General features: G+C 38.5%; 1 protein-coding gene across 2 annotated transcripts in view; it reads right to left on the bottom strand.

Moving 5' to 3' along the window:
• LOC140242026 (lateral signaling target protein 2 homolog) overlaps positions 1-27359 on the bottom strand; it is a 43005-nt gene that overhangs the window by 13620 nt on the left and 2026 nt on the right. The window contains exons 2-6 of one of the 2 annotated variants that reach the window (XM_072321770.1): positions 23062-23215; positions 8308-8432; positions 7163-7312; positions 5590-5732; positions 40-231 (exon numbers count right to left, since the gene is read on the bottom strand). In XM_072321770.1, coding sequence (XP_072177871.1) covers positions 40-231; positions 5590-5732; positions 7163-7312; positions 8308-8432; positions 23062-23215 — 764 coding nt within the window. Of the gene's footprint in view, positions 1-39; positions 232-5589; positions 5733-7162; positions 7313-8307; positions 8433-16202; positions 16328-23061; positions 23216-27359 lie in introns of those variants that run through there. The other variant, XM_072321771.1, reaches the window with a different exon arrangement.

The following is a 27359-nucleotide window of genomic DNA, read 5'->3' on the forward strand; positions in this document are numbered from 1 at the left end:
AGGCTGAACACTGACTGGGGTTGCAGGAGGAGAACTCACCGTATCTTGATCAGCAGATTCTGGAATGGTCGGAAGAGTTCTGAGATGTGAGCCGAGGGCTTCATCATATTGAGCGGACCGTCGGGGTAGATGACAAGGCCGCTGACGATGGCAAGCCGTGGGATGGTGAACATGAGCCCTGGGTCGTAGTCGTCAATCTGGTCTTGGCTTAGGAGCTTGTTGGCCAGAGCCCTGAGGAGTTATGACCAAGTCAAACACTTTCTAAACACCAGGGAAGACTTAGATAAAGAGTTCTTTTAACACATCCAATAGTTGTACTTACCATCAACCATCCTTATGAACTTATTTTGCAATTTACTTGGTAGGACTGTCATGTTACTTTTCTTCTTTCCTATTGAATACAGTCGTACAGAAGTATGAGTAATACAATCATCACCAGAGGTATCTGCCACATTTTGATACGCTGGAAGGACAGACTGGTAAATGAATGCCAGTTCTGAAACAACAGAATGTTACTTTGGCTCATGTTATGTGTACTACAATACACTAAGCACAGATTGATATTTAATCAGACAAAAGTGTTGCTTTGATCTATCGAATGGAATAACTCACACACACACAGGTATGCAAACTCCCCCACCCCATAAATCAAATTTTTGATGTACTTGTGGAAATGACGATATGTAATGATGTCCAGAAAGTGAAACCATGCTGACAACCACAATGTCAACTGCCTGCAGGAAGCAAGTGTAATAACATAAAGTTAACTTCAATTTCTTAAAAAAAGCACACACACACACACAACCCATTTTGAGTCCATTTTACAGTCAGGAGAGAGGTCATAATAAAGGAAAATATGAAGATTTATTTAAAGTGATTGATCATGCATATCTGCAAACATTTTGGAACGTGTAGTGTAAATAAACAAACTCTGATAACCATTTGAAGAATGTGCTCCAGATCAATGCACTTTGCAACCTATAAAATACTGAACTGGGTACATACTTGTATGCAGGACTTGTCACTACAAGAATGACTATCCTGTACTTGTGACAAGGAGAGAGAAAAAGTGCCCATGCAGTTGCAAAATTGTATAACATATTTTTCAACAATGCTTTTTTGTTGTCGAGAGAACACATGCAAGCATGCTTCCTGAAATTCTGTTGTCATTTTGGAATGCTCAGTTCAAGCAAATCTCTCGGCCGGTTTGTTTCTTCAAACAAAACTTGGAATGTATACACATACCCATCCAGCTCTTAAATCATCAAGGTTTTACAGCAGAAACGTGTGGAATATAGCACCACTGGTTCCGCAACAGATGATAGGTTTTCAACACTTACAAGCTAGGTTACAAGCCTACAGGGTGCTGTTGTGCTCAAGTTGTGCTCAACACCTGTTGTGTCCATGTAAATTCATTATCCCTTGGGAGAAAAGTGACCTACTTGTTCTGCACTTTGTTCATCACGGCAATACTGTTCATAGGTTGGAGAAACCATGTCACACATTCATCTACAGTATTGATACTTTTGTTTGTTGATATTCTGATGTATTTAAAAAAAAAAGAAGAAGTATATTATGACATTAGTTCATATTGACAGATTGTATAGAACATTGTAACTGTGAACATGAAGGTGTGTGTGTGTGTGTGTGTGTGTGTGTGTGTGTGTGTGTGTGTGTGTGTGTGTGTGTGTGTCAGCAGTTGTCTCTTATCATATATGTTTATATTATGTTGGGTGAGTAATAAGAACTTAAAATTATGGTAAAACCAAAAGTGTACTACTTACTCCATATTGACAATATGGTGGAAAGAATGGCTAATAGATGATGTTGAACTACTTTAACATTCAGTCTGGTGAAACATGCATTGCCATTTACCACTAAAATTATTCCAGTTGGCATTTCTGGCACATATACAAGGATAGAAGTCATACAAATTTCAAGAGTTTTCACCTAAAAACTTTGCTTGTTTGTTTGTTTGTTTTTTAAATGGGTGTACATATAAAATCAAATAACTGTTCATTTCTGGCCAAGTTATTTTTGCAAAATATAAATCAGGAAATAGAAGTTCCCCATGTAATCAGGGAAGGGGGAAAGAGCTCATAGTATGCTATGTTTGTTTAGGAGTGACTGTATGTGACTTACAAGTCTTTCTCTTTTTATAATCACGTATAGTGGCTTAGCTGTATCTGCGATACAACAACGAGACCATCAGAACAATACGATCTACGAAAGTTGACATTTCTCAACAGATGACTGGTGCCACTGTACAATAGCTATTGCATTCATCACCTGATGGAACACTATGTTCTACTCCACAGCTGATGGTTCACTGTGCAAGCGTTCTGTCCATAGAATCACTTCCCTGGCAAAACAAAGTCAGTACAAGGTGAAAGGTATTTGTGACTGTGTGTCTGTTGGTGTGTGTGTGTGAGTGTGTGGGGGTGGGTGGTGGGGGTGTCATGTCGATCTCATGGCACCCCTCTGATTGCTGATCGGCCGGTAGCATACCACAGCCACGATAATTGATTATAAGACTAGAGGGATGAAAACCAACAGCAGATGTCCATGTGACATGTGTCATTGGTCTATTGTCTGCTGTGACGTGACTTGGTCTACCCTTGTCTATCTGCTATCATGAACTCACATACAGGCAAATCAACACTTGTCATTTCCAGTCAGGATGCACCAAGTATCCTTTCCCGAGGTTCACAATGGTAGTCAATATAACTCCCATTAACATCACATTAGCCATACTGACAAAACGACTAAGATAAATACATTAACAAATTCCTATTAGTGACCATTTTGCCTGACACTATGAAAAAGGAACATTCATCCCTTGGGTAATCCTAATTTTCTCTGTAACCTACAAAGGTTTATTTGTTTCCATCATTTTCTCCAAAAAATGTGCTCTGCGGTTCTCTCGTAAGAGGAGAATCAGGGAAGTAGCTTTGAAACCACCTGGTGTTGGGATGCACAATGTAGACAGGAAGGAAAGAGTTGAAAAAGTCCGAGAGCACTTTAAATAGCGGAACCAATTTGACATTAAAAAAAAATATTCTTATCTTGGGCTGTTTGGACTCTGGAGGAAATTGCAACTTGAATAAACAGAGGTATAGTACAATGTATTCCTCATTCTGAGCTGTGGGAGCCATAACAATGTCAGAAAGATGAATCAACTCCTGTTCTTTTGGGTGATACCTACAGGCATCCAAACTTTAAAATATCAATAATAAACACCTATGACATATGCAGCAATTTGCATACATTCCTTTGAATAAATCAGTTAGGCACTTTATGATTCTATATCACAGCAGACTCTTAATTTCTATTTCCAAAATATCTGCCTAACACAATAAGAAAGAAAGAAACAACAAATCCATACTTATCATGTAGCACACATGAAATGGAAAACATCACATCACTTCTTGCTTGGTCTATTTTGAACAACAATCAATGATTGCCTGTTAAATTTAAATTTGATATCTTTGGAGCTTCCTGTGACATCATATTCACAACTGGGTGACTTTGTATTGCAAAAAGTTTGCTCTAATTTTATTTGTTGCACGCAACTTCATCATGACAGGAAACGTTCAGTGAATAATAACTTGTGGCACGAGCAAGAAAATGTGAATGACATATGCTCCGGAAGTCTACCCTGTGCATATTGACTGTAGATGCTACATATGGTGGAACTATTTGGAATCAATTTTCTCCCTGGCGTCTGGTACAGAGAGAGAGAAACAAAGAGAGTGCAAGAATAGTCTACACCATGCAGACCTTGTTGATTGGTACGTGGGTCAATAACCCATCCTACCACATTTCTGGTTTAGATTCTGGCCAAGGACAACGCGATACAGCCTGACCTGGTACAGTCACACATGGAAATGAACGGTGCTAGTCACTACTTTGACTGCCTCCCATATCATATGTCACATGGCACAGAATCGGAGAAAAACAAATCAATCCACTCTCCTCCTCGACCCAATTAGTCAGCTAATGGCAACCACTATCATGCAAACTGACCGCAAATCAAGTTTTGGAGGACTTGTTATTTCAGCCTACAAGCTGCCTATCAAAAGAAAGTTAAAAAAAAAAAACAGATACATGCGGTACCACAGAGATACGGACTAGCAAAATAGCAATATCTAACTACACAGCCTTTTCTATCTCAAACCTTAACAACAGCAAATGAAAACAGGAGAAATGGTACAATTTGCACGTACATGTGCAGTGAAATCATGTGATTTCTTAGAAATTGGCCATAAAAATGGAAGTTTGGGTGCAATGTCCTTTATAAAACAGCTGTATCTAGTTGTGACCCGTCATCTCAATTACGGTTATAAAATCAGACATTAAAGCTACAATAACTGCATAACATGGTGATTTGCCTGAAAAAGAAGAAAAAAAGGAGATAATTTTGATATTGTAAAATCTAATTTTTGATATCTTTATTACCCAGTATCAAGATCTTACAGTGTCAGACTGTTTTGAATAGTAACATTTTCCTGAAGCATGTTACAACAGAGTGCTGAATTGGCCTACACATTTAGACATGCATTTTCGTAGACTCTACGCTGCACATAAAATTTAAAACTGATTTTCTTCACACCGCGATTATCTAGTGACTGGCTTTCTTGCCATCTCTGGGGCAGGTTCCTACAAGTTTAGAGGGATCAATCATAAGAGTCCGCAGCTTTTGATGACACCAAAACCAGAATATCCATATTTGGTGACTTTATCATTTTAATAACAAGTCAAACTTATCCTCAGCTTCCTGCACAATCAAGGTAATGCTGATCCATAAAATCCCCAAGTTAGAATATACTCCGGGATTCCACGAACTCTTGTATGTATGCGGAATCTGCGTAATGGCCAAGCAATAAGTAGGCGACTTCCATATAGAGCAGCAGAGATTCTCATCAAACCACACATGGTTCATTCATTGCTATGGGTCTTGTTACGTGCTGACAATAGTTCTGGTTTACGCCACATTTCAGCGCAGCTTTTTATGAATGAAATACATATCATATTCCCAACATTCGAAGTCGTGTGTATGACAGATTTATCTTGATTCCCTTTATTTTCATCTACCGACATCTATATCTGGACTTTATATATGTGTTCATATCACAGAAGGAAACAGCATTGATTATTAATGACTGTCTAGAAAGTCATTCAGTTCAGTTCAGTTTTGTTTTGTTTCAGAAAAAAAAAAAGGAAAGGTATGGGGGGCCATTTAGTCAATTCTTCAGAAAAGAAAAGCAAATGCAAAATTTGCATCAAAATTAGAACTTTCCAAATTAATGCTACAGAAAAGTGCATCTATTTGTGAGCTTCGGACGAACTATACACAGAAGGGCTGCTAGTCATTCAAGAGAGCAATATTTTAGACTTGGCAATTTTTTTTTACTTCATAACCAACAAAATTCTGAAACAAATACTTGCGCCTTCGTTTGGCAAAAAAGCTATGTTACTGCCGCAATTTCTGAGACTGGAGACCATGATGCTGAACTTTGTTCACTCACGTTCTCTGCACTTCTAGTATGGTAGAAGAGGAAACAGAGCGATGGTGCTGTCTGATCTCACCTATTGATGGTTTCACAAAACAGGACGATGACATCCTGCATCGTGTCGTACTCGTGTGCCAACTTGACGGGCACCATGGCGCTGACGTAGCTCAGCTCGAACTCCGCAAAGACATGGTCAAACTTCTTCAGGGCATCTTTGACCTGGGCAGCGATGGAGAAAGACAAAGGATCAGACCACTTTCATTAACTTGTTGTGTGCCACAGTGTAAACGCCTTGTGTGTCAATGTGTAAACCCCCATGTGCCAAGGTGTAAGCCTCCTGGGTGCCAGTGTAAACCCCCTGTGTGCCACATTATTCTGAGACCACAATGCATTATGAGCACTTTTGGAAAACATTCTGTTTTGTGTTTGTTTGTTGTTGTTTTTTTTTTTTTTGGGGGGGGGTTTCTGAGCCATATATTTCTTACAGAGGTGCTTATGCTAGAAATGCAGTTCAGTAAAGTTGTGGAGAAAATAGCAAGCTTTGCCTTGATGTAAATACGTATGAGGAATTGAATTGAATTGCATGATGCTTTCAGTGTACTGTGGCATATATGACTGGTTTGTGCGTGGTTGAGTGAAATATGCGAAGTTGGCAAGCCATCGACTGAGCCAGGTGTGACAATGTGGCACATAAAGAACTGAAGGAGGCGCTCTCGGAATTCACCAGATTTTTTGCTCAATAGGATTCTTGTTTTCTGTTATACACCTAAAGATTGACCTATACAATTAGTGAGCATATCTTCTCCCAAAGATATCTCATAAACATCTAAAATAAAGTTTCAACAAAGTAAAGGAGAAGGTAAACAGGCTACCACATTATATGGAATAGCAAAATGCTAGACATTTCAAGGTAACTATTACATCATGTTTGAGGTTTGCCCATGATTCACTCCTGATTTTGCTATCTCAAAACATATCTTTATCACTATGACCTTCCTTGAGACATATCATTACTTCAAGGAGCAGAGAATTCATGATCTTCAAAAATGGCTCACGGGAATATCAACTGGCATGAAGTACACAGCACTTCAAGCAACCCACGTGCTATGAATTCAAACCAGCTTGGCTCTGTCTGTATTGGCTGGTATAACACACAGAAAATAAATGACTCTGCAATTGTCACAGTGACTGACACAAAGTAATCAGCAAAGTATACTTCAAAGTTTCAGGATAGTAGCCATCATCCCACTCATATGAGAGCATTTTACGGCTAGCATTTCCTCCTCCCCTTTGCACACACACACACAAAATTATAAAAGAATCTGCAGATGAAAATCAGAATCTTAATGACTTATTCTAAGTTATGAATCGATACATAACTATATTGTGAAAGGTTATTAAATATAACTCCAGACATTTGCAGTCAGTCTGTCTAGAAAATTTGACTTATACCATTTTTTTTTTCTCTTCCCAAGAGATTGCACAGAAGCCTAAGATTCCACAATGGGCAAGTAGGGTAAGCAAGCACTGGAAATTTGACAAGCTAATGAAAACCGGAATATTAATGTATGCTGGTACAATGTCATTTGAAGAATGGTTTGACACAATATTCCGCTTTGAATAGAGCCACTGGGCACATGTGAAGTCACCTTGGGAGGGTACGTGCTGATGTTTTTGTAGCTCTGCTCTCGGAGAATTGTCCGTAGCGTGTCCAGACTTCTGGTCAGACAGCGTGCCAGAGGACGGAGTGCAGCACTCTCGATCTCTCGATTCATGATAGTGGAACCTGCTGCCAGACACTGTAGGGAAAGGCAAGGAGTGGATTTCAATGAGCTTATTAAGCAATCCATCACACACCAGGAGAGTGTACAGTAAAAACTGATGTGCTGCTTTTGACCATCACTAAATTTTCAACATTCCATGTTTCACAGAAACTTTTTACTTTAGTTTAAAAACTTGATAAAACAGTTGACTCCCATTATAACAATGTCCTTGAAACAGGCAGATTTTTTTTTTCATTATATCAAAATTTAGTTATAAAAGAACAAATAAACAAAACACAAAAAGAGAAAGATACAGAGCGGATAATATTGGGGCCTAAATTTGTACTTCACTGTAACCCAAATTTCTTCATAACTGTGTTCCTTATAACAAGTGCACTGTAGTGCACTGTCATATCATGAAACTCCAACAAGCATCTAATTATCATTTGAAACAACTTTATGAGCAACTCTGAACACAGAAACAACCATACATGAGAGATACACTACACCCATTGAGCTGGTTTCTCTTTACAATAATATTAAATCTCAGATCAATGAATTCTTGGCCTTTTGTCAACCAATCCACAAAATGAGAACCAATCCACAAAATGTCAACTGAAAGTATACATGCAACAAACACATTTACAGACTGTGGAATGTTTAATTCTGCTTGTCTGGTAGCCAAGGACCATAAACAGCCTTCAGGCATTCACAAACTTCTATAAATATATTTTTCTCGCTACATTTTTTTCTTTTTTCTTTTCGAAATATAGTGATCTAGGATCAGATACTGACAAAATACAGTGTACCTCTTGGCCTCCAGGTGTCATATCTGTAAAATGAATGCTTTGATGGTATGACTTCATTTTAGATGAACAAAAAAATAATGCCTCTAGCGACATTTTGTGGCAGAGGCATAAAAAAAAATTCTCTTTACTCAGACTGACTTGCTCATATGAGTTTTCAGATACATGTATTTCTGTTTAACAGACTTTCAAGAATTGCTGGCTTGTTTTGGAGTGAAATCTTACTTCTGCACCAAACCAAAGCTGTCCGGCAAGGCTGTCTTGAAGCACGTCATCAGGAAACTTTGCCCTGAAGTCTCGGCTTGCTCGGTGCTCAGGAATGGCTTCATTCAGGAGCTGCTCTATGATTGCTGGTGCAACAACCAGAAGAAGAATAGGGGGGAAAAAAATAAACTTTTAGCATATAACACGATCATCATGGAAAAGTACATCCAAAGTAATCACTTGTTCTTCCAAACAAGTCTCTTGGGGCAAGCACCTGGATTGAGTGTGAGGAAGTACTTTTTTTTTCTAACAGAGTGGTTGATATGTGGAAATTTCTTCCAGAAGACATGGGCCCTGTTTTATAGTTGATTTCTATGGTAAGTCTATGGCAGCCTGTGTGGTAAGGAAATTTATAATCGATTATATCTTTTGACAAAACGGGCCCGTGGTCTCAGCATGTTCTGTGAGCACTTTAAAGAAAAGGCTAGACGAGCACTGGAGGGTTGTTGCATTTGACGATGAATAATTACCTGTGACATTAGGTTCTTGGTCTCCAGCAACTTACATCCTTCCCTGCCATGTATATATTTCATAATTTTTAGGGTAATATCACTTTGAGATACTAGTATAATAACTTTAATGTAAGGAAAGAAGCAAAAGATAACTTTAATAGCACCGATCGATGAACAGGCCCTGTCCTGCACCATTGTCCCAGGAAAGTAAAAGTACAGTAAAGTACAGTAAGCACTGAAAAGGGTATACAGTTTGCAGCATGGCTTCTGATCTAGGTGTTGCTGCAGAACATTTGAACCATCATCAAATCCACAAAGATTCAAAAGAACAATCAGAGAGATACTTGTGTTACACAATGCATCTCAACTGGCACCAACGTTGCCTGTGCGAAAATCAAAGAGACTTTTACATTCTCATGTCAGTACGTGGAGAGAGGGAAGTCAAATTTTCATGGAGCCTCTTATGGCGCACCCTTCGCCCAATAATTCTGTAAAACCTAGTTTATCACCAATAAACTTTTGTTTATTATGTACGAAGTTTTTCAGAATTACCGGTCAAATGGTGCATTATGGCTTCCTGTGAAACTAGGGAGAAGTAGCAGCTCTGAGATCATACTTTCAATAGTCCGGCAACCAGATAACAATGATTTTCTGAGTCCAACCTCCCTTGTCCAAGCAAAAAATAATCTTACACTATACAATTGTGCATGATGAATCAGATCAAGGGTCTGTAGCAGCAACATGATTGCCAAGGTTGTAGGTACTGACCCTGACAATTCCTAGTTTCTGCATTTGATGTCTTGTTCATATGCTTGATACATGTCATATGGACCAATTCCTCAATACATGCAATGTATGAAACCTTCAATATGTTAGGTATTTACACACACTCTAGTGTAAACCACTGTGCCAATGATGATCAATTAGAAGACATACCATATTATATTACAATGTTTCAAGGTTGGTCTTTGCTCCAAGAAGAAGAAAGACAATTCACATTTTAAAAAAAAGTTTCAAAAACCATCTTTCTATCACTTAACAATCACTGGCAAAGCAAACATGCAAAGAGGCAGACAGGGAGAGAGAGAGAAACACACACACACACAAACATCCACAGAAGTACACACTCTCAACGAGCACTGATAAATAGTAATCATTCAATAAATTATCAAAATATACTCTGTACACTTCGTTGCTGCACCAAATGTCAGAGTCGCAATCACTTCACACTTTTTACTGTCCTTGATTTGGTTGAGCACTTTGTTGGTGTTTACTTGCTTTGTTGTTCTCTACCAAAGGAAATAAAAAGGAAAAATCATACACCCACACACAGTCATATTATGCATGTCTTTTATTAAGAGACAGAGCTCAGTTGTCACGATTTCTGAGTAAAGGAGGATTATTTTCATTCATAGCTGCTCCTATTGGGCCTTTATATCACACACTGACACTGCAAATGGAGAATGAGAAAAAGAAAACTGTGTAGTGGAAGCACCTGACTGTTAGAGCAAATAATAGAGAATAGCATGAGGGATGGGACGACAATGTGATCAGGTGGGCAAAAAAGAGTGCAGCCCTGCGAGTTCCCAGTGTGGCGGCATCACAATCAGCAGCTAGAAAACAGCACTTCTCGCAAAGATGAAAATGAACACATGCCCACAAGGCAGTAACACCAATTGCACTGTAATGACAATGTAGCTAGCTCTCTAACTGTTCCAGGTACTGCAAATGCAATCACTCTAAAATCAAGAGTCTTCACCCCTGGATTCAAAATGGGGGCAGAACATGAAAATGACTAGTGGGTGTAATTGCACAAAGATTTACAATCTCCTGTTGATTTTGCATTCATGGATTAACAGGAAAAATGGAGATCGGATGGGGGGGGGGGCATTTTTTTTCTATATATTACAGGCACTACAAAATATTTGTATGAAGGATGAATGACAGAAAGAAATCAGCTACCCAAATGAAAGTCACAGCTTACCAAGCACCCAGTATGTAACAGAAGGTGCTAGAGATACTGTACATGTAATTCCTGATTTTAAATTCTCGAATCATACCCCGTACACGCTTTTTCAAGCTGAAAAAAATATTCACCTCAAGTGATGCATATCACGTGCACTGCAATTTCATTATGGTGAATAGTTTCTGAGTAGACTGATTCAATACTCTTAAAAGCTTTACAACACTGTTTTTGGCCTGCACTCAACAAACACATCAATATGTAAAAAAATTCCAACAACTGCTACAAATGACATCATTGGTGAAAGTCTGTGATTTCAATAGGAGGATGAAGATGACTACCCCCCCCCCCCCCCCCCCCGCATTCAGCAAACTGAGGTTTCGATTTGATTCCTAATCTCAGCTCCACACTGTCTGCAAGGGTGACGGCACATCCTGTCAAAATCGAGTTGCGCTCATTCTGCAATTTCCATCCAATCTTATCTCATCACAAACACCTCTGTGTCTTTTCCTATTCCAAACAGTCACAACTTTCTCACTGGACCTCTTCCAAGATAAGCAAAGTATGTCTCTTTATGCTGTACCCCCCCCCACCTGTCACGATTAAACTGTCGTGTATCAGCACGACATACATGTACCATACTAATAGTGGTTAACTACAACGTAGTATCCCATAAAACAATTATTAGCAATATACTGTAAAAGTGGTTTCTTTCACAGTGGTTTTATTTTTCGCGTTTTTTGAGCTTTGAGGTTGAACTGCGAATTTAACATCACATGAAAGTGTTTTGAAAAGTCGCGCGAAATTAACCACGCAAGGAAAGGTTTCGGACTCGCCGCTTGTTACAATGCTCTTGCATACGTGTACATGCACACACGAAGATTCCGCGCATTGAGTGTATTGATGGTCAACACACACAAAGCGATACCGCGCAATCAATGTAGATACAAGCACGTTATAAAGTACTCGAGAGACGGGATTTCAAAGCCTGCATTTATTTCCAATTTCTATGACGAAAAAAAAAAAAAAGAAGAATAACTGGATTATAGTTTTATGGGTTTTCATGTGCAAAATAAAACAGTTTTTGCCGACTGTGAATTCACAGATTTTACCGACCACGAATTTAAACACACGGCAGTGATGGAAACCGCGAAAGTGCAATGTATCTGTATGCGAAAGAAGCCACTTTTACAGTATTGAGGGTGCTATTCACCACAAGTTATACATGATAGAGGAAGTTAAATTATTCAATGAAATGTATAAAACTGCACTTCAGTCTCTATCAGCGAAAAACACGGTACTGGTACTTAGAATGAAGTAAAACACACAATACATCTTGTTAACATGTCATACACTTACATCAACGATGCAGATAATAAAAGAATAGCCATCAATTGCTATCATTAGCCTAAAGCCCTGTTTTTAACAGACCTTAAACCAGACAATGAGCATGTTTCTACTTAGAGCACCTCGCTTCACCGCGAATTTTGTCTCCCACATCACCTCGTATTTTACAACCATTCGAGCTGTTTCTACTGAGCGATAGAATATGTGGCAATGCAATGTGACGTGCTAAATGCCGTAAATCCGGAAGTCACATATTTTCAGGTCACAGATCAGGTCGCGCTGCCTCAGCCATTTTGTGGTAGGCCACTAAATTTCGTTTAGTCTTTCCGTCCAAAATGCCCCTCATTTCCTGCCACTTGGTTATTAGGAATCGTTGCAAGTCGAGGGTCCAATTAATGCTCTCCCGGGGCTCCGACATACTAATGTTAGTATTCCAGCGAAAACGAATTAGGGAATCTACAACTTCGAGACGATACAATATTATGGGAAAATGAACTCAGTGTAAAAATCAGAGTATATAATATGATAAGCTGTTGGGCACGCAAACAACAGACGATGAATGCACGCTAATTCACAATGTACCATACCACCTCATGTATAGTAGGAGTTGGTACTGATGCGTGTGAAACTATGTGAGATATGGTCACTGTGTACACAAGTGTCGGAGTGAACCGATTTGAAAAGCACGGGCGAAAGCTCCCAAGAATTCCAGACTTCCGGTACACCGTAAATTTCACTACCCGGTGTGTTTCTACTGAGAATCGTCCATCGCATCACCACGCATCGACCACCTCAAAAGATGGACAACGGAGCACCTCGCATCACCGCGCATCGGCCACTACCCGATCTGTTTCTACTGAGGAAAAATTTGAGGTGTCACCACGCATCACCACGTATCACCACGAATCACCTCGCATTGCCTGGCATCACCTCGAATTTTTGTCACTCAGTAGAAACACGCTCAAAGTCAGGACAACATCTGGAGAACAAAATCCTCGCCTCTGGCAATAAAACCGCAGAAGAGAGAGCAAGGGGTATCTTAATAGAGTCATACCTAAAACATTCTCCAGGTAGGCTTCCACAAAGGGGGTGTGTCCACTTATGCGACTACCCTGCCCACCGCCCACCGCCGCCTATTGTTCTAATTTGCGAACATCTAGGTACGCAAATCATGTTAGTAAACAAAACGTGGTTACAATCACTGATCTCAACTACATAAAGAGCAGTGGTTACAATCCATGCACGTGATCGGCGCCTGGCATATCAAACATTCTCTGACCTGCAATGTCGTGCATGCGGGTTAAGCGTATCAAAGGAATCTTTACCACAATTGTGTTCTAATGAAAGGTTTGTTGGGGTAATGTCAAGGTAACTACAGCTGTACCTTAGACAACTTCTGTTGTCCAAGTACACTGTAAATATGGAATTTTTTCTAATGAAGTGTTATTCATGACAAGAACTACAAATTATAGGTAGTAATAAATAGCACTGTATTTTGAGAGCTGAAAAAACAGATATTTTGGAGGAAACGCAGTATTTTCATCTTCCTGCAATAGACATGTGTACCGATAGTATCATTTGGAAAACACTATTTTTCATGAAACCTGGGGTATTTTTGGCAAAAAAACCCCCAACAACAACAATGACAGTACAAAATACTTTAAAAAAAAAGAAAAACAGTTGGAATCTCTGAGAACTAGTCCTTTGCTCTATATGACTCTTCTGGACAGGTCAACAGAACCAAATGGTAGACAGCTCAACTTTTTTCCTGTCCTTCATGGTCTCCTTATCGCCATGAAACAGCCAGATCTCCAGAAAGATTGATGAACCATGACTCAATCATCACCATGGAAACCGTATCTCCTGAATGCACCCTCAATGGATCATTATATGAAGATCGAGACTGATTACTTCTGTGTCCTCCTGAGTTCTCCTTCACAGGCTGGGGATACAGTATATCATGGAGTAAAAATCCAGACATTTCTGTATTGCTGTCATGAAAATGATTCTAAGGGGGGTGGGGGTGACCGGTCATATTGAATGTGTTTGGTACAATTCACAAAATGACATATAATCTATGACACATGATGTACCATTGAAGATGCCTTTAAACTTGGCACAAATTTAGAAGGACTGTGAGAGAAGACTGCAACACTTCTTTGCCATGAAATTTGTTGTTGCTTACAGAGACTAATTTTGTTGTTCAACCAACTATGTCACACTGGTTTATACATAACACTCTACTAACTTTGTGCCATAAAAAGAAACATGTAAAATACAGAAGCTGCTTCATACGATGTCAGTAACACTGGCAACTACTATCTGTAAATCAGTGTTAGATCAAAGTCAAGTGATTGTATCATGGAAAAGGTGGTAGTCACAGGTTTAAAGGAGGTGAAACCAGTCTGGCTTATTTCTGGACCAGATGGGCCTCCTGAGGATTCAGACAGCTGGACTAGACCCCTGGATCTGGCTGGAGGGGGCCTGACCATCACGCCCACTGGACCAGTCTGACCTGACTAACTGGACAGGGACAATCTTTCTGAGCAAGCTTGGTGTCCCTCTTCCTGACAGGGCAATTCACTGCCACAGCGAGTGTCTGCTGGATCAGTCACGTAGTCCAAATCCTTCCAGGAAGCCTGGACCTCCTTCCTATGGTACGTCCTGCCTGATTGACTGGCTGCTAGCTGGGCAAGCTATCACCAGATTCTTTGACATCTACCCCAGACCTTTCTCACAGTCTCTCCTCACTTTCATTGACTACGACCTGTGATAGCTGTCAGCGGGCAATCACATAGTTTTGTTCAAGACAATTTTGTTCATTCCTCTTCCTTGAGGTCCTGACATAGTCCAAAGAGAAATTTGATTAAAATTCACTTCTTGAAAAACACTTTTTTTTTCTCTCTCTTTGTATTACATCTAGGTAATACAGCGTTTGATGGGACATGGGGCCATTCAAACATTTGGGCCCGAATTCACGAAGGTGGTACAAATGAAACCATGGAATGCCAAGTGTCGCATGCGATATTTCGCTACGAAATCAGTCATTTCATCGATGAAATGATTATTTTGTAAAGAAATGACAACATTTTGTAACTAAATGAACATTTCGCCCACAAAATGATAATTTCGTTAACGAAACAGTCATTTTGTCGACGAAATGACCAATTTCGTAACGAAATATTCTGTTTGACACTTGGCGCTCCATGGTTTTTGTCCATGGTTTAGACCATGGTTTTGTTTGTACCACCTTCGTGAATTCGGGCCAATGGAGGTTAAACTTTGTGACGAAGACTGCATTCATTTAATGACAATAAAGACACTAATAATAACTGCTGATGTTGGTGCTAATATACATGTGTACACTATTTAGGTATCAGTGTAACCTTCAAGTTCCCTGAAGGGTTGGTAAGATTTTTGTAATACCAATTTCAAAAAAGCCCTGACAACATATGAATGAGGACAACGCTGCTTCTCATAAGGATGGTGAATAATAACAGTACTATTCATAATGATGATTATTATCATATTTACAGTAGGATATCATTAGAAAAAAAAAATCATTCTTTTGCAATGCATATAACATCTTGCACACAAGCATTCCTATCTCTATAATTTTATATAAATCAACATCACATTTTGACACCAATCTGGATTCTCCTGGGTAAGCAAAGGAAAGGCATTGATTACCCCAGATTACCACTATCAATGGTATGCTCATGTACAGTGTATTTTCTCTGAAACCCCCCCCCCAAAAAAAAAAAAAACAACTGATTTCACCAAGAAGTGCCTGCAATCAGTGTAATATTTGTTATAGTTGTACTACACTGTATGTGGGGCTTATACAGTTAAACCTGTCTTTAGCGACCACCTGCCATATGCGACCACCAAAAACAATTCCCTCTGAGTGAAAAAGCATGATAAAGAACCTGTCTATAGTGGCCATCTGTCTACAACAGCCACTTTTTTTTTCGTCTCCCTTGTGTGGCCGCTATAGACAGGTTTGACTGTACAATCATCTATTTCAAAACATGGCCACCAGAATTTCTAACTACTTTGTGAATAAGAAAAAACAAAAACAAAAGCGATCTCACTAATCACATTCAGAAGAATTATCCCAGGTAGTATTGTATCTTCTTGGTGACCTGCAATAAGAGTGCTGTCTTGCATGCTAAAATACTTCCCCAGTAATTTTTCTTCAGCCCCTGGTTGTGGTCCTCCTGTATGTTCACGCACTGGTGCCATGATCAAAGTTTGCTAGCAAGAGAGAGAGTTATTTCCTGACAAGGGCCTTCCATTTCACTCACATTCCCAGCAATCCAGCTTTGCCAAATGGAAGCTGAGTAGTTTATTGCTTCCGATTTCAAACTCTTCTTGTTTGTCTTGCTTTGCTCTTTTCTGTTTTTTGTTTTTTCACTTTTTGGTAGAGTGTCTGCGGTTACTCTCCCTGTTTTTTCAAGACCCAGCAATTTTCTACACCACCCCCAAAGTTTGGACAGGAGTCCAATCTTTTCATGGAAAAGTACTCTGAATGCAATCAAATTTAGACCAGTCTTTGTGCATAATAGGGACTATGTAAACACTTGTTACACGTGTGTGTACCTCATGATGTCAAAGCATGTGGCAAAGAGTGCAATACTGTAGATGACAGAAGTCAAAGAGATTTATCATGTGATCACTGTAGGTATTTTCTCACTCACACCTGTATCTTGTATGGAAATCACGGAGAGGTTCATGACAGAGCCTTACTATTAAACATGACTGTGTAAGTTTGCAGTTGTGAAAAAGATCGGTTAAAATGGTAATTGTCAAATTTCTATTGTGTGGAGGGTTTGAGTAAACCTCCAGCCTCTGTAATATAAATAGAGTATATTTTATTACATGTTATATTGAAATTCTACTTACATGTATGTAAAGCTTAATTTAAAGCTGATCAAAAACTACAAGTTGCTTTTTTTTTAATCCCTTTCATAGCCCCGAGAGTTTTGTTTGTCCATTCATTCTTTACTCTTCAGATTTAAAAAAAAAAAAAAAATTCCTGAATTTTTCATGATTTGTACTTGACACAATGTATAAAGTACACATACATTGTATGCATTTTGCATGGTTGTATATGTCAGATTTTGGGCCAAATCCAAGGTTAATAAATGTTTCTAGCGAGAAATGTCCACTTGTACTATTATAGGAAAGGACAGAACTTAAAATATCTTTGAATGGAGTGAGAGTGGTGAAAAGGCCAACGGTCAAGATCAAACATTTTCTTTTGACCACATATCAATCCAGCATTAATTCAAGCTAGGAATGTGGACTAGTGGTATCATTTTACACATGGATACTTGTAGAAAGATGACAGAGAGGATGAATGAAGTTCAAAGTTATTAATAAAGACCACTGAAATTTAGTAAGAAATGTCATTTTTAGATCATAAACTCTAGTTGCAAAGTCCAATCATATCATTGGAATGATAAAAAGATAAAAACTGGAAGATATTTCCTTTCTTTAACTCTTTTGCGTGCCATAGTGAAAGTAATCCCCCCGCGTTCCACATTATTCTGGAACTACATTGTACAAGGCATGAGCGTTTTTAAAGAACACTGTTTTTCAAAGCCACATAACTTTTTTCTACACATTTCTGTTAAAAATTCAGTACAGCAAAGACGTACAGAAAATTGCACACTATGCTGTGACGTAAATTTTATGATAAAGCTATGGCTATGACACTCTTAATGTACTATGGCATATTGCAATTTATGAATAAGTTTGAGCAAAGCACATGTCCTGTATGTGAACCTAGCAAGCTGTCACTCGAGTCTGAAATGAGAATGTGGCACGCAAAGAGTTAAAGAGATATTTAGTCTAAGTCTTAGTTTGCCAAAGTTGCAATTTTGCTATACAATACACACAAATCCCCTAGAGCAGCAATATGTTTAGCATGTAAAGAGTTAAAGGGAAATCCTAATGGGAAATGGACAAGATCAATGAACTTTATCTGCAGAGCTCTAGAACATAAATGTGGAGGCCATACTTACTATGTAAGCAGAACATACTGATTGAGAAGGGATCCCAGTAAACTGCCTGTGGCAGTCACAGGGCTGCCAACTCTCACTCATTGAGAGTGAGACTCACTCATTTTGGTCCTTTCTCACTCTAAAACTTTATTTCATTTGCATTCATTTCTATTGATCTCACTCATTTTGACTCCTAAATTATAGCATTGGCCTACGGGAGTCTCACTATCAACTAGTTTCCACTGTTGGCAGCGCTGCAGTCAAACTGCTCTAGAGTACCGGTACAATTATAGGATTTTAAAAACAATACAAATTGGCATAACAAAAACAAACAAACAAACAAACAAAAAAGACTGTGGAGGGCTTGCATGAGAGCAATAGTGGCTCTCAACACCAGTATGTAGGTTAGAACATAAAAAGTGTGGTACCGGTAAATCAAACACTATGCTTTGTACAATAAAAGCTTGACTTATCTTATTCAGTTTACTCGTTTTCAATGGCAATGCACTGAGGCAGAACAGCTCAAAAATTAATGCCTGGAGCTGCTAATCACGTCGCAAGTCTATATCAATATGACTACACAGACACTCAGATGCATGACATGTGCACTGTACAATGTACAGTGCACAAGTCACGGTAAGTATATGGCCTCCACGTGAAGCTGTATCGAGAGCTCAATTTTTCAACATACATTGTTTACAATGTATCACTCTGCAAAACAAACTTCATTCATAAGTGAGGAATGATGAGGGCTCTCTTCACCCCCCCCCTTTTTTTTAATGAAAAGGTACAAAATTTCAATGCAAGCAGAAACCCCATTTGTACAGTGTGCATGCTTCATGTCAGCACGTACATATAATACATGTATGGTGTCATGGGGCACTCATTGTACGCTTTCCCTGGCTACGTGCTGATTTCTTGTCTGGGTACATGTACACTACACAGTTGTGCCATGATGATGAACACAGGCACATAGCATACCCATGGTAGAATAACATGCAGCATTCGACAGTGTATCAGTTCTCTTCTCTCGGAATGCCCGACACGTGGCAAATGAATTACAAGTACCTGTATTCCTTCCCTTTCCAGACAGGCAAGCCCCCAACGTATTACCATGCTTAACTTCAAGAAGATTACAGCTCTAAGTTTAGTCTGAAAAAAGGGGCAAACGGATGCTACGCTGTTTACTCTGATCACAAATTCTAAGTGAAAGCAGCAGAAAAATCCAGCAGGGTGCGGATTGTACAAACCATGGTTTAAATTGGGAAACAAGGGCTTGGGAGAGGCAAGGCCATTGTCTGTCATGATCACGTAGTAATAATGGTATGGAAAAGACATTGCCTTTTTTTTTTGGGGGGGGGGGGGGGGGTCAACTGATGACATGTATGAACCAAACCTTCAAGGAGGTGGGGGTCAAAGGTGGTGTGGCAAAGGGTTTCAGAATAGATTTTAAAACACAACTGTGCACCGAGACTATTTTACTACAAATCTAGGCCTACTGTAAAGCAAGATATGTTCACCACATGAAATTTTTGCAAATTGGAGCCGACAGCCTTTTTCGTGGCATGATATTTTTGCGAATTGTCACTGGCATTCACTTAGACAAGAACTTGTATTGCGAATCTTGCCTCCTGCAAAATTAACAGAATTAAAATGCATGCAAATATTCCTGGTTTTACAATAACGTACAAATAAATTTTGTATGACTGGTGAAATACCAGAGAAATGACAACAACCCTACATGTACACATAGTGTATCTGTTTGGCAACAATTACTACACAAAATATTTCCCATAGCAATACTGGGCGCTTGGTTTGATCTTCAGGTCACAGCTGACAACCCTTGCATTACACTGTTCATTTCATTTACATTTACTGTATACATGTACATTGCATGCATAAACAGTACTTACTTGTACTAAAATCTACCTCTTATTTGCATTTTCTTGTGGCTTTATCATTCTCTTGAGGTCTGTGTACAATTTTGGACATTGTACATTATATGACTGCTAAATTGATGAAAACAGAATGCAAAAGAAACACACGTGAAAATATTACAGAGTACTACATATTTGTAATGTACAAAAGTGCGTACATGTAATTTAGCATTGTGGCTTATATAATGAATGTACATAGTGTATGTACAAGATATAGCACATCCTAGGATTTGAACACTGTACACTAGTATATCAACTTGCTGTCAAAGTTACATGCATTCAAATGTTTGTACATTTGTACGCACAGCCTGATATTAAAAGATTCCATGACAACAAGGATGCTCGCCTGACCTTGTCCTTCCCAGTTAAAAAAACAAACAAACAAACAAACAAACCTACCAGTAATGTATAAACAATGTATAATTGGCTTGGACTCAGGTTTATAACATAAGTTTAAGAAAAAACCAACAACAAATAAGGTATAGGAATTGCAACTTACTCAGATGAGCAGCAAGAAACACTGCGAATGAGAATGCACTAAAACCTCCCATATTAATTTACAAAAAAAATAAAAAAAAAGAAGATTTTTCCCAATTTTTGATGTACAACATGTAAAGAAGGCATTAATCTTCTGAAAAGGCAAGAAAATACCAAACAAAACAAATCCTCATACAGAGCGAGACCAGAGAGAGGGAGGAAAGGAAAGATTATTATTTTCCAGACAAATTTACTAAACTGTATGGTTCTACTGCAATCATCACCCATGGTATGACCTATTGGAAGGATTCGATGAGCAATTTTGCGAAGTCATACAGATGGTAGCGGTACCAGTATGTATCAAGTCAAGCTAGGGTTGATGCACGGTCGAATGCCTGTCATGAGTGCTTTCACTGGAATACACATGAACTTTGTGCCACGTGTCAGAGTGATATTGCCAACCCATATACCGGCATTTTATGGGTCTCTGCCTGTTTCCATGACAACAAGAATGTTCACCTCCGCTCACTGGTAAGTTTGCATGTCCATCTGTTTCCTGCAGATAGCACAGTTATTTGGCAATTTGAAAGTTTGCTTTCCTATTGCTGTCACATGTGCACATACCACATTTTACAATTGTACACGCACACTCGAAAAACACACACACTCGCACTCACACACACATTTGTACGCATACACAAAATACTCTTTGACAATCAGCCAATAAGATACTTGTAACAGAGACTCTGAGACCCAACTTATAATTCCAATCAGTCAACGAGCACACAAGATGTGCGGGCGGAAAAGGTACATACTGTATATGTAATGCCGGTAAAACACTTGCACTAATGACCTAGAGCATTGAGTTCCTGGTAACATATTGGCTACTTTGACCATTATTCAGATCAAGTGCACATATACTGTACAAGTGTAAGGGCAGGACTAACATTACCTTCAGGAAGGGCTTCAGCACAATTAAATTCCCCTTGCCAGGTGTATGACCATGTATCACTCACGTTACTGAAAGCTTGAATAGTGAAAGACTACATAGTGTATGTATGTGATATATGATATGATGTGTGTACAGAAGTGATCGGTTGACCCTTGGCAGATACAAGTACCGTACGAGCTGAAATTTTCGCGGTGGTTTTATTTTCGCGAATTTCGCGAATCGCCTTTGAATCGCGAAAATAACACACGAAAAAGTAAGTTCAGTTAGACCCTCGCAACCGCGAAATTAACAACACGCGAAAAAGTCCTCGAAGTACCAATTCGCGAAAATATCTGTACGCGAACATTTCAGCTCGTACAGTACATACTTCTATGACTGCAGTTATTGCAACTTTGATACAATAACTGCAGACCTCTACGTATGTACTGTACATAATCTTTATCACAGTATAACACCATCCTGTTACAGTGTACGTATGTATGTTGCTTTGAATAGAAAAATAAGAGGAATAGATCAGTGAAAATTTTAGGAAAAAATCAGACACACCAAAACAAATTATGAAGTGTGGTTTAGAGAGTACTTTAATGACAAGTTGGTATCTCTGTTTGACATAGGTGTCAAGCAGCTCTCCATTTGGTTTGTACACAAAAATTCACAAATTTTCATATTTCTTCTGAGAAAAACTTTCTTCAGACCCATCCTCGGCATGCATGTATTATAAGAGTGATACAGAATTTGCATGTCCTTCACAATGAATAAGTTATGTATGTGCCTATATATTTTGTTAAAATGAAAATTAGCCAAATTTTGCGTATAAAACAAATGGAGATTTGCTTAACATCTACATTTTACATCCCACAACGTTGCTAATATGCCTTACTCTCTATATAAACTTACAATTCACAAAATTTTTCATGTGTTTGTTTTCCCAAATGTTCACTGATTTACTTCACTGATTTTACTCTTTTCATACAAAGCAAAAAAAAAAATATCTGGATGGAATTTCCCTCTAACTCTTTATGCGCCACGTTCACATGCCCCACTCAGTCGACAACGTGCCAAGTTCCCATACAAATGTATATTCCACTCAAACATACAAAACCGATCGATAAATCGCCAAATGTCACAGAACAATAAAAGCATTTCTCATGCTTCCATTCCTGTCACATTAAGCTTGTATTTTATGTGGTGATTCAATATCAAGCAGTGTTCCCTTCTGGATTGGCGAGTGAATTTTAAGTTTCTATCATTGTTTTGTGAGCAAAAGTCATGCTTCTAGAAGAATATAGGTACTGGTCATCTGAAAGAAAAATAATCAGATTTGTCGTACAATTTACATCAGAGCAAAGCTTGGTTGTCTCTTCAACTTCAGTCATTACATGTCCAGAATAATTTAAAACAGCCTATGAAAACACAGATTTGAAATGAGAGAATGTTTTCCCAAAGTATGACTACATTGCTGTCTCAGAATAATGTGCTACACAGGTACAGCAGGTTTACATGTACACCATGGCACATAAAGTGTTAAAGAAGACCCACAGCAGTAAGAGAGACAGTCTAGAGTACAATAAATACTCACCTAGCACTCTGTCTTGACATATCCGCAGCTGGTTGACTAACAGTGTGCAACGATCGGGGTCTTGGCGGCCATCGAAACTGTCCAGTTCATGTGACACAGTGTTGAGGTCATCATCTGCATAGTAGAACTGAGCTAGAAGCTGGCTATCATTTCTCTGTTTAAAGACAGAATGAAAACGAACATTTTGAATATCAATGAGATTTTACAACTCATATCCAAGAAAAGTGTGTTTGGAATAAGACCTGAGGAAATTTAAGCAACTTTTATCAAAATACTTTTCAAATTCTAGAAACTTTTGAAAAACATTTTCTTGTGATGAGGCTAGAGCAAGATTGGCCATGATCTCTGCTTTTAGTAATGTTACAGTGCCTACATGTATCTTGTACACTTATTACCAGGTAATCAAAGACTTTAATAAGATAAGGGCGAGCCATATCTCTACCGTACTACAACTTGTATTTACATGCTACCAGACTTTGGTGCGCCTTCGTGTTTTCTTGCCTTTTGTAATTTCTGTAAAGTGCACACTGCATGGTGTTTTGCATTTACTTTGTAGTACATTCTCAAGATGTATACGTACATTGTACATCAGACCCCAACAGTTGTACAACGAGTATGCACTTAGCAGTGTTAGATTTGCTATTACAGCTGTTATGTAAGTATATCTTTGTATGATATCAAAGTGTTATATCTGGTTCCTATCTAAATATTTTACATGCATGGATTTGTAGTGGGCTGGCAGAAGACTGGTTGTCAAATAAATCCCAATGGAGATGCATTGCATCCGATAACAGAAAGCTCCGGAAGTAAAATTGTTGATACACATACAGTAGCTCTTGACCTCATTGGGTATCACGTAGTGTTTATCATTTCAGCAGTGATATCAAAGTCACTTTCACTCTATTAGCCATCAGGAGTACAATTAGGAGGTCTTTCACTGGCTGGTGTATCACTGAATTTACAGCCACCCTCATTCTAGTCCCTTGAATGAAAACAGTATGATGCAAGAACTTCATGGTTGTGTTTTGATTTCAGCAGAAATTAAAGGTAGGGAATCCCATTTGCATGCCTTAAATGAAGAGTTGTGTAAACACAGTGGTATGTTGAAGAGAATATTATTTAGAAACTCCCATAAAGTATTGAAAGTGGAAGGTAACATTTAGTACATTTTTATTGACCGTTAGATTTTGAATTGAATTTTTTTCGGGGCTTACCGTAAATTCCAGTACATTACTAGGCTACCTTTGCAGACCCATGCACTGCATGTGTGTCCATCATGTATATTTTGTGAATAAAGTTTATCAAAACTTACAAACATTTCTATATATACATTCTTGCCACACACTCTATATGTTATTACATCAGCTCTTATACTTTTAGATTTGTGTTTACAGATAAAAAATACAGAAGACTGCAACAAAAAGGCTTAAGTGTGGCTGACACACAGAACTACTGAGTAGTTGAGTTTTGTGCATTATTCAAATTGTAGATAACTGTTGACTTCCAAATTTCTAAGCAGTGGCCTAAACAAGCCCCCTGAGGTTCATGTATGTTTTGCTGCATTTTGGGAGTTCTGTAAAAGGTAACCCCTACCTTTAAAGTCCCCCATGGCAATATTGGCAACTCTAGCATAGAGCATAGCTGCTACTTTTCAATATTTCATTCAAACCCCCACAAAACACAATAATGGTGCACTACAGACTGTACGTTGTACCAATATCTATGATGGCACCTAAAACTAGGGACAGGGCTTGTTTGTTTTCATTTTCCATCGGTACAAGATGACTGGATAGCCCATGTACATTCCGCTGCACTAGTTGATTTTCCATTGGGCCTAGCTGTCTATACTTGGGGTGGACCATTTCATTGGGTAACCTGCTCTTTGCAATGAATGAATGAAGCTGGTCGGAGTGTGGGTTGTATCTCACACACTGGGACTTGAATCAGCCCCCAAATTCATGAAATTTGATTTAGAGGTAGCTACACTGCCAATGAGCCACCTCACTGCCCTGAACAGCACTAAAACTTTTTCATTTGTTGTCTATCCAACAAAAAAATGGAAAGATATTCAAGTGATATGACCCCCCTAAAAGTACTAGAAATTTCTGTAAATTGTACTGTATTCGGCAACAGCAAACATGCGGACCAATAGTGTTAAATGAAAATAATGTGCATTTTGCGCTATGCCTTGTTGCCAGGCTGGCACTAACATCTGTCAATCAGTTTGTCTGGATGCAGTTCTTACGTGTTGAATATTGATACTCATACTAGTGTCAACAGAATCACCAAAAAGTAAACAAAATAAACTTGTGATCCTACTATCAGGAAGTCCATGTCAGAATGACCTCATTCTACCTTGGAAACATACACAGACTACTGAAACAGAAGTATAACATGCAGAAAAGCCAATATTGCATGTATCACAGGTACTCACACCATGGAATTTTACGGACCAAAACAAGGAAATTGGCAGAGACTGGCAAAATGACAGGAAGCAGCATAAACCATCAGTCAGACTTTCAGGCACTCAATCTTAAGAACAACAGCAAAATACGCAACAAATGTGTATGGACCCTGCATACAAGTGTTGTTTAAAAGTGTGTGTGTGTGCATACACATTCTGTTTTAAATAATATTCAAGGACTCCAAGGTTTTGTACATGCACCCCCTTTGTTTAGCTCGTAGACTGGTTCTCTTTGAATCCCACTCCATGGGATTCTCCGTATTACCAAAGTAGCCCATCATGATGTCACACAATGCAGTGTTTCTCAACTATGTCCTTCCTCCCACTGTATCACATGTATGTTTCACCAACAAATGCAATAGAGTGAAGAGATTGTGAGACTATCACAGTTGCTTCTGATAGTTCACATGCGGCAAATGTTAGTGAATACCGGTACCTTTTCAGATGCACATAATCAGGTGCATTAGGCCAAAAAAAAAAAAAAATTGTTGCATTGGCGTAACATGAGATTTTCAAATAGGGTCGGTCGGGCGGATTTTTTTTTTTTTTTTTTTTTTTTTTTTGCTACCTGCATTGTACTTACGTGTAAAACTCGTGCTCAGCTCAGTAAACAGTTACAACTGCTGCACCGAATGTGCTGTGTTCATCTATTCTACAAATCATTTATGAGGCCGATATTACTGGAATTATACCCCTTCACAGAATCTAAAGATGTTGAAATCCCTATCCTGAATGTTTTCACTTCATATTTTACTATTTTGACTTACTGGTGACCATTATTCAGGAAGTACATACATTGTAATCCTTGTAGATAGTGCTAACTGTGTACTATGCACATGTCCTGGTACATGGATATTGACCATTTGTTTATTTTTGATTATTTAATCTTGGTTCTTGGTACATTTATCTTTATTCCATATGTACAGGAGCTAAGGGCCCAATTAGCTGATGCCTACGAGAGCTCCAATCACATTATCATCCTGGAAGTGCAAAATATTTCCGTAATTGGTTTCTTCAGATTCATTTCATTGCAACAGAACTAATTCAACAAAATCAGTAATCATGGTAGTAGTGTTTCAACATGTTTGTTCTTACCTATTATTTTGTAATTGGGATGAGAGCTACAACTGCATTTTTCTTGTGTATTAATCTGGGACAAGAGCCATGATTTGATACATTTGTACCTATTACAGGCATTTGGGATAGGAGTAATTAATACAAGCTGATTACACTGTGATGTAATGTAAGCAATGCTATTAATTTTTGAATTAACAAAAACATCTCTTCTTCCATCTTTGAAAGACATCAGAAAAATACTGAACTGCTTTGAATTTAGCACAAAATATTATTTAAGAATAATTTTGGGTTAACTTTTGAAATTACAAATTTAATTTGATTACTTTTGGTCAAAATGTTGATGATGTCATTGTGCTAATTTACTAGTGCCAATACATGCTAGTTAAGATCATCTGTTGCTGAGCATTTTTTACATTGTAGCATACTCTGTGATTCAAAATGATACACACATAGTACATTGTACAAATATTTTTTTTTATCTTCATTCCACCATTAAAAGAATTGATTCTTCTGCTGGAACATTATTATAGAGTCCTTTTACTGTACCTCATGAAGAAAGCATGTGAGCTCTCTTTCAATATCTGTACGTAGTTCTTGATATCTATCAAATTCCATAGTGTTTGCGTGCTTGTTTATGCACATATAGAATGGAGAATAAAAAAGAATAACTTAGAATTGAAAAAAAAAATGGAAAACACCTACAACTATGTAATGTTCTTACATTCACATGGGTTAAAAGAGCAATGGGGGCAAATTT

The sequence above is a fragment of the Diadema setosum genome, chromosome 18 (assembly GCF_964275005.1).
Source record: "Diadema setosum chromosome 18, eeDiaSeto1, whole genome shotgun sequence".
Taxonomy (NCBI): domain Eukaryota; kingdom Metazoa; phylum Echinodermata; class Echinoidea; order Diadematoida; family Diadematidae; genus Diadema; species Diadema setosum.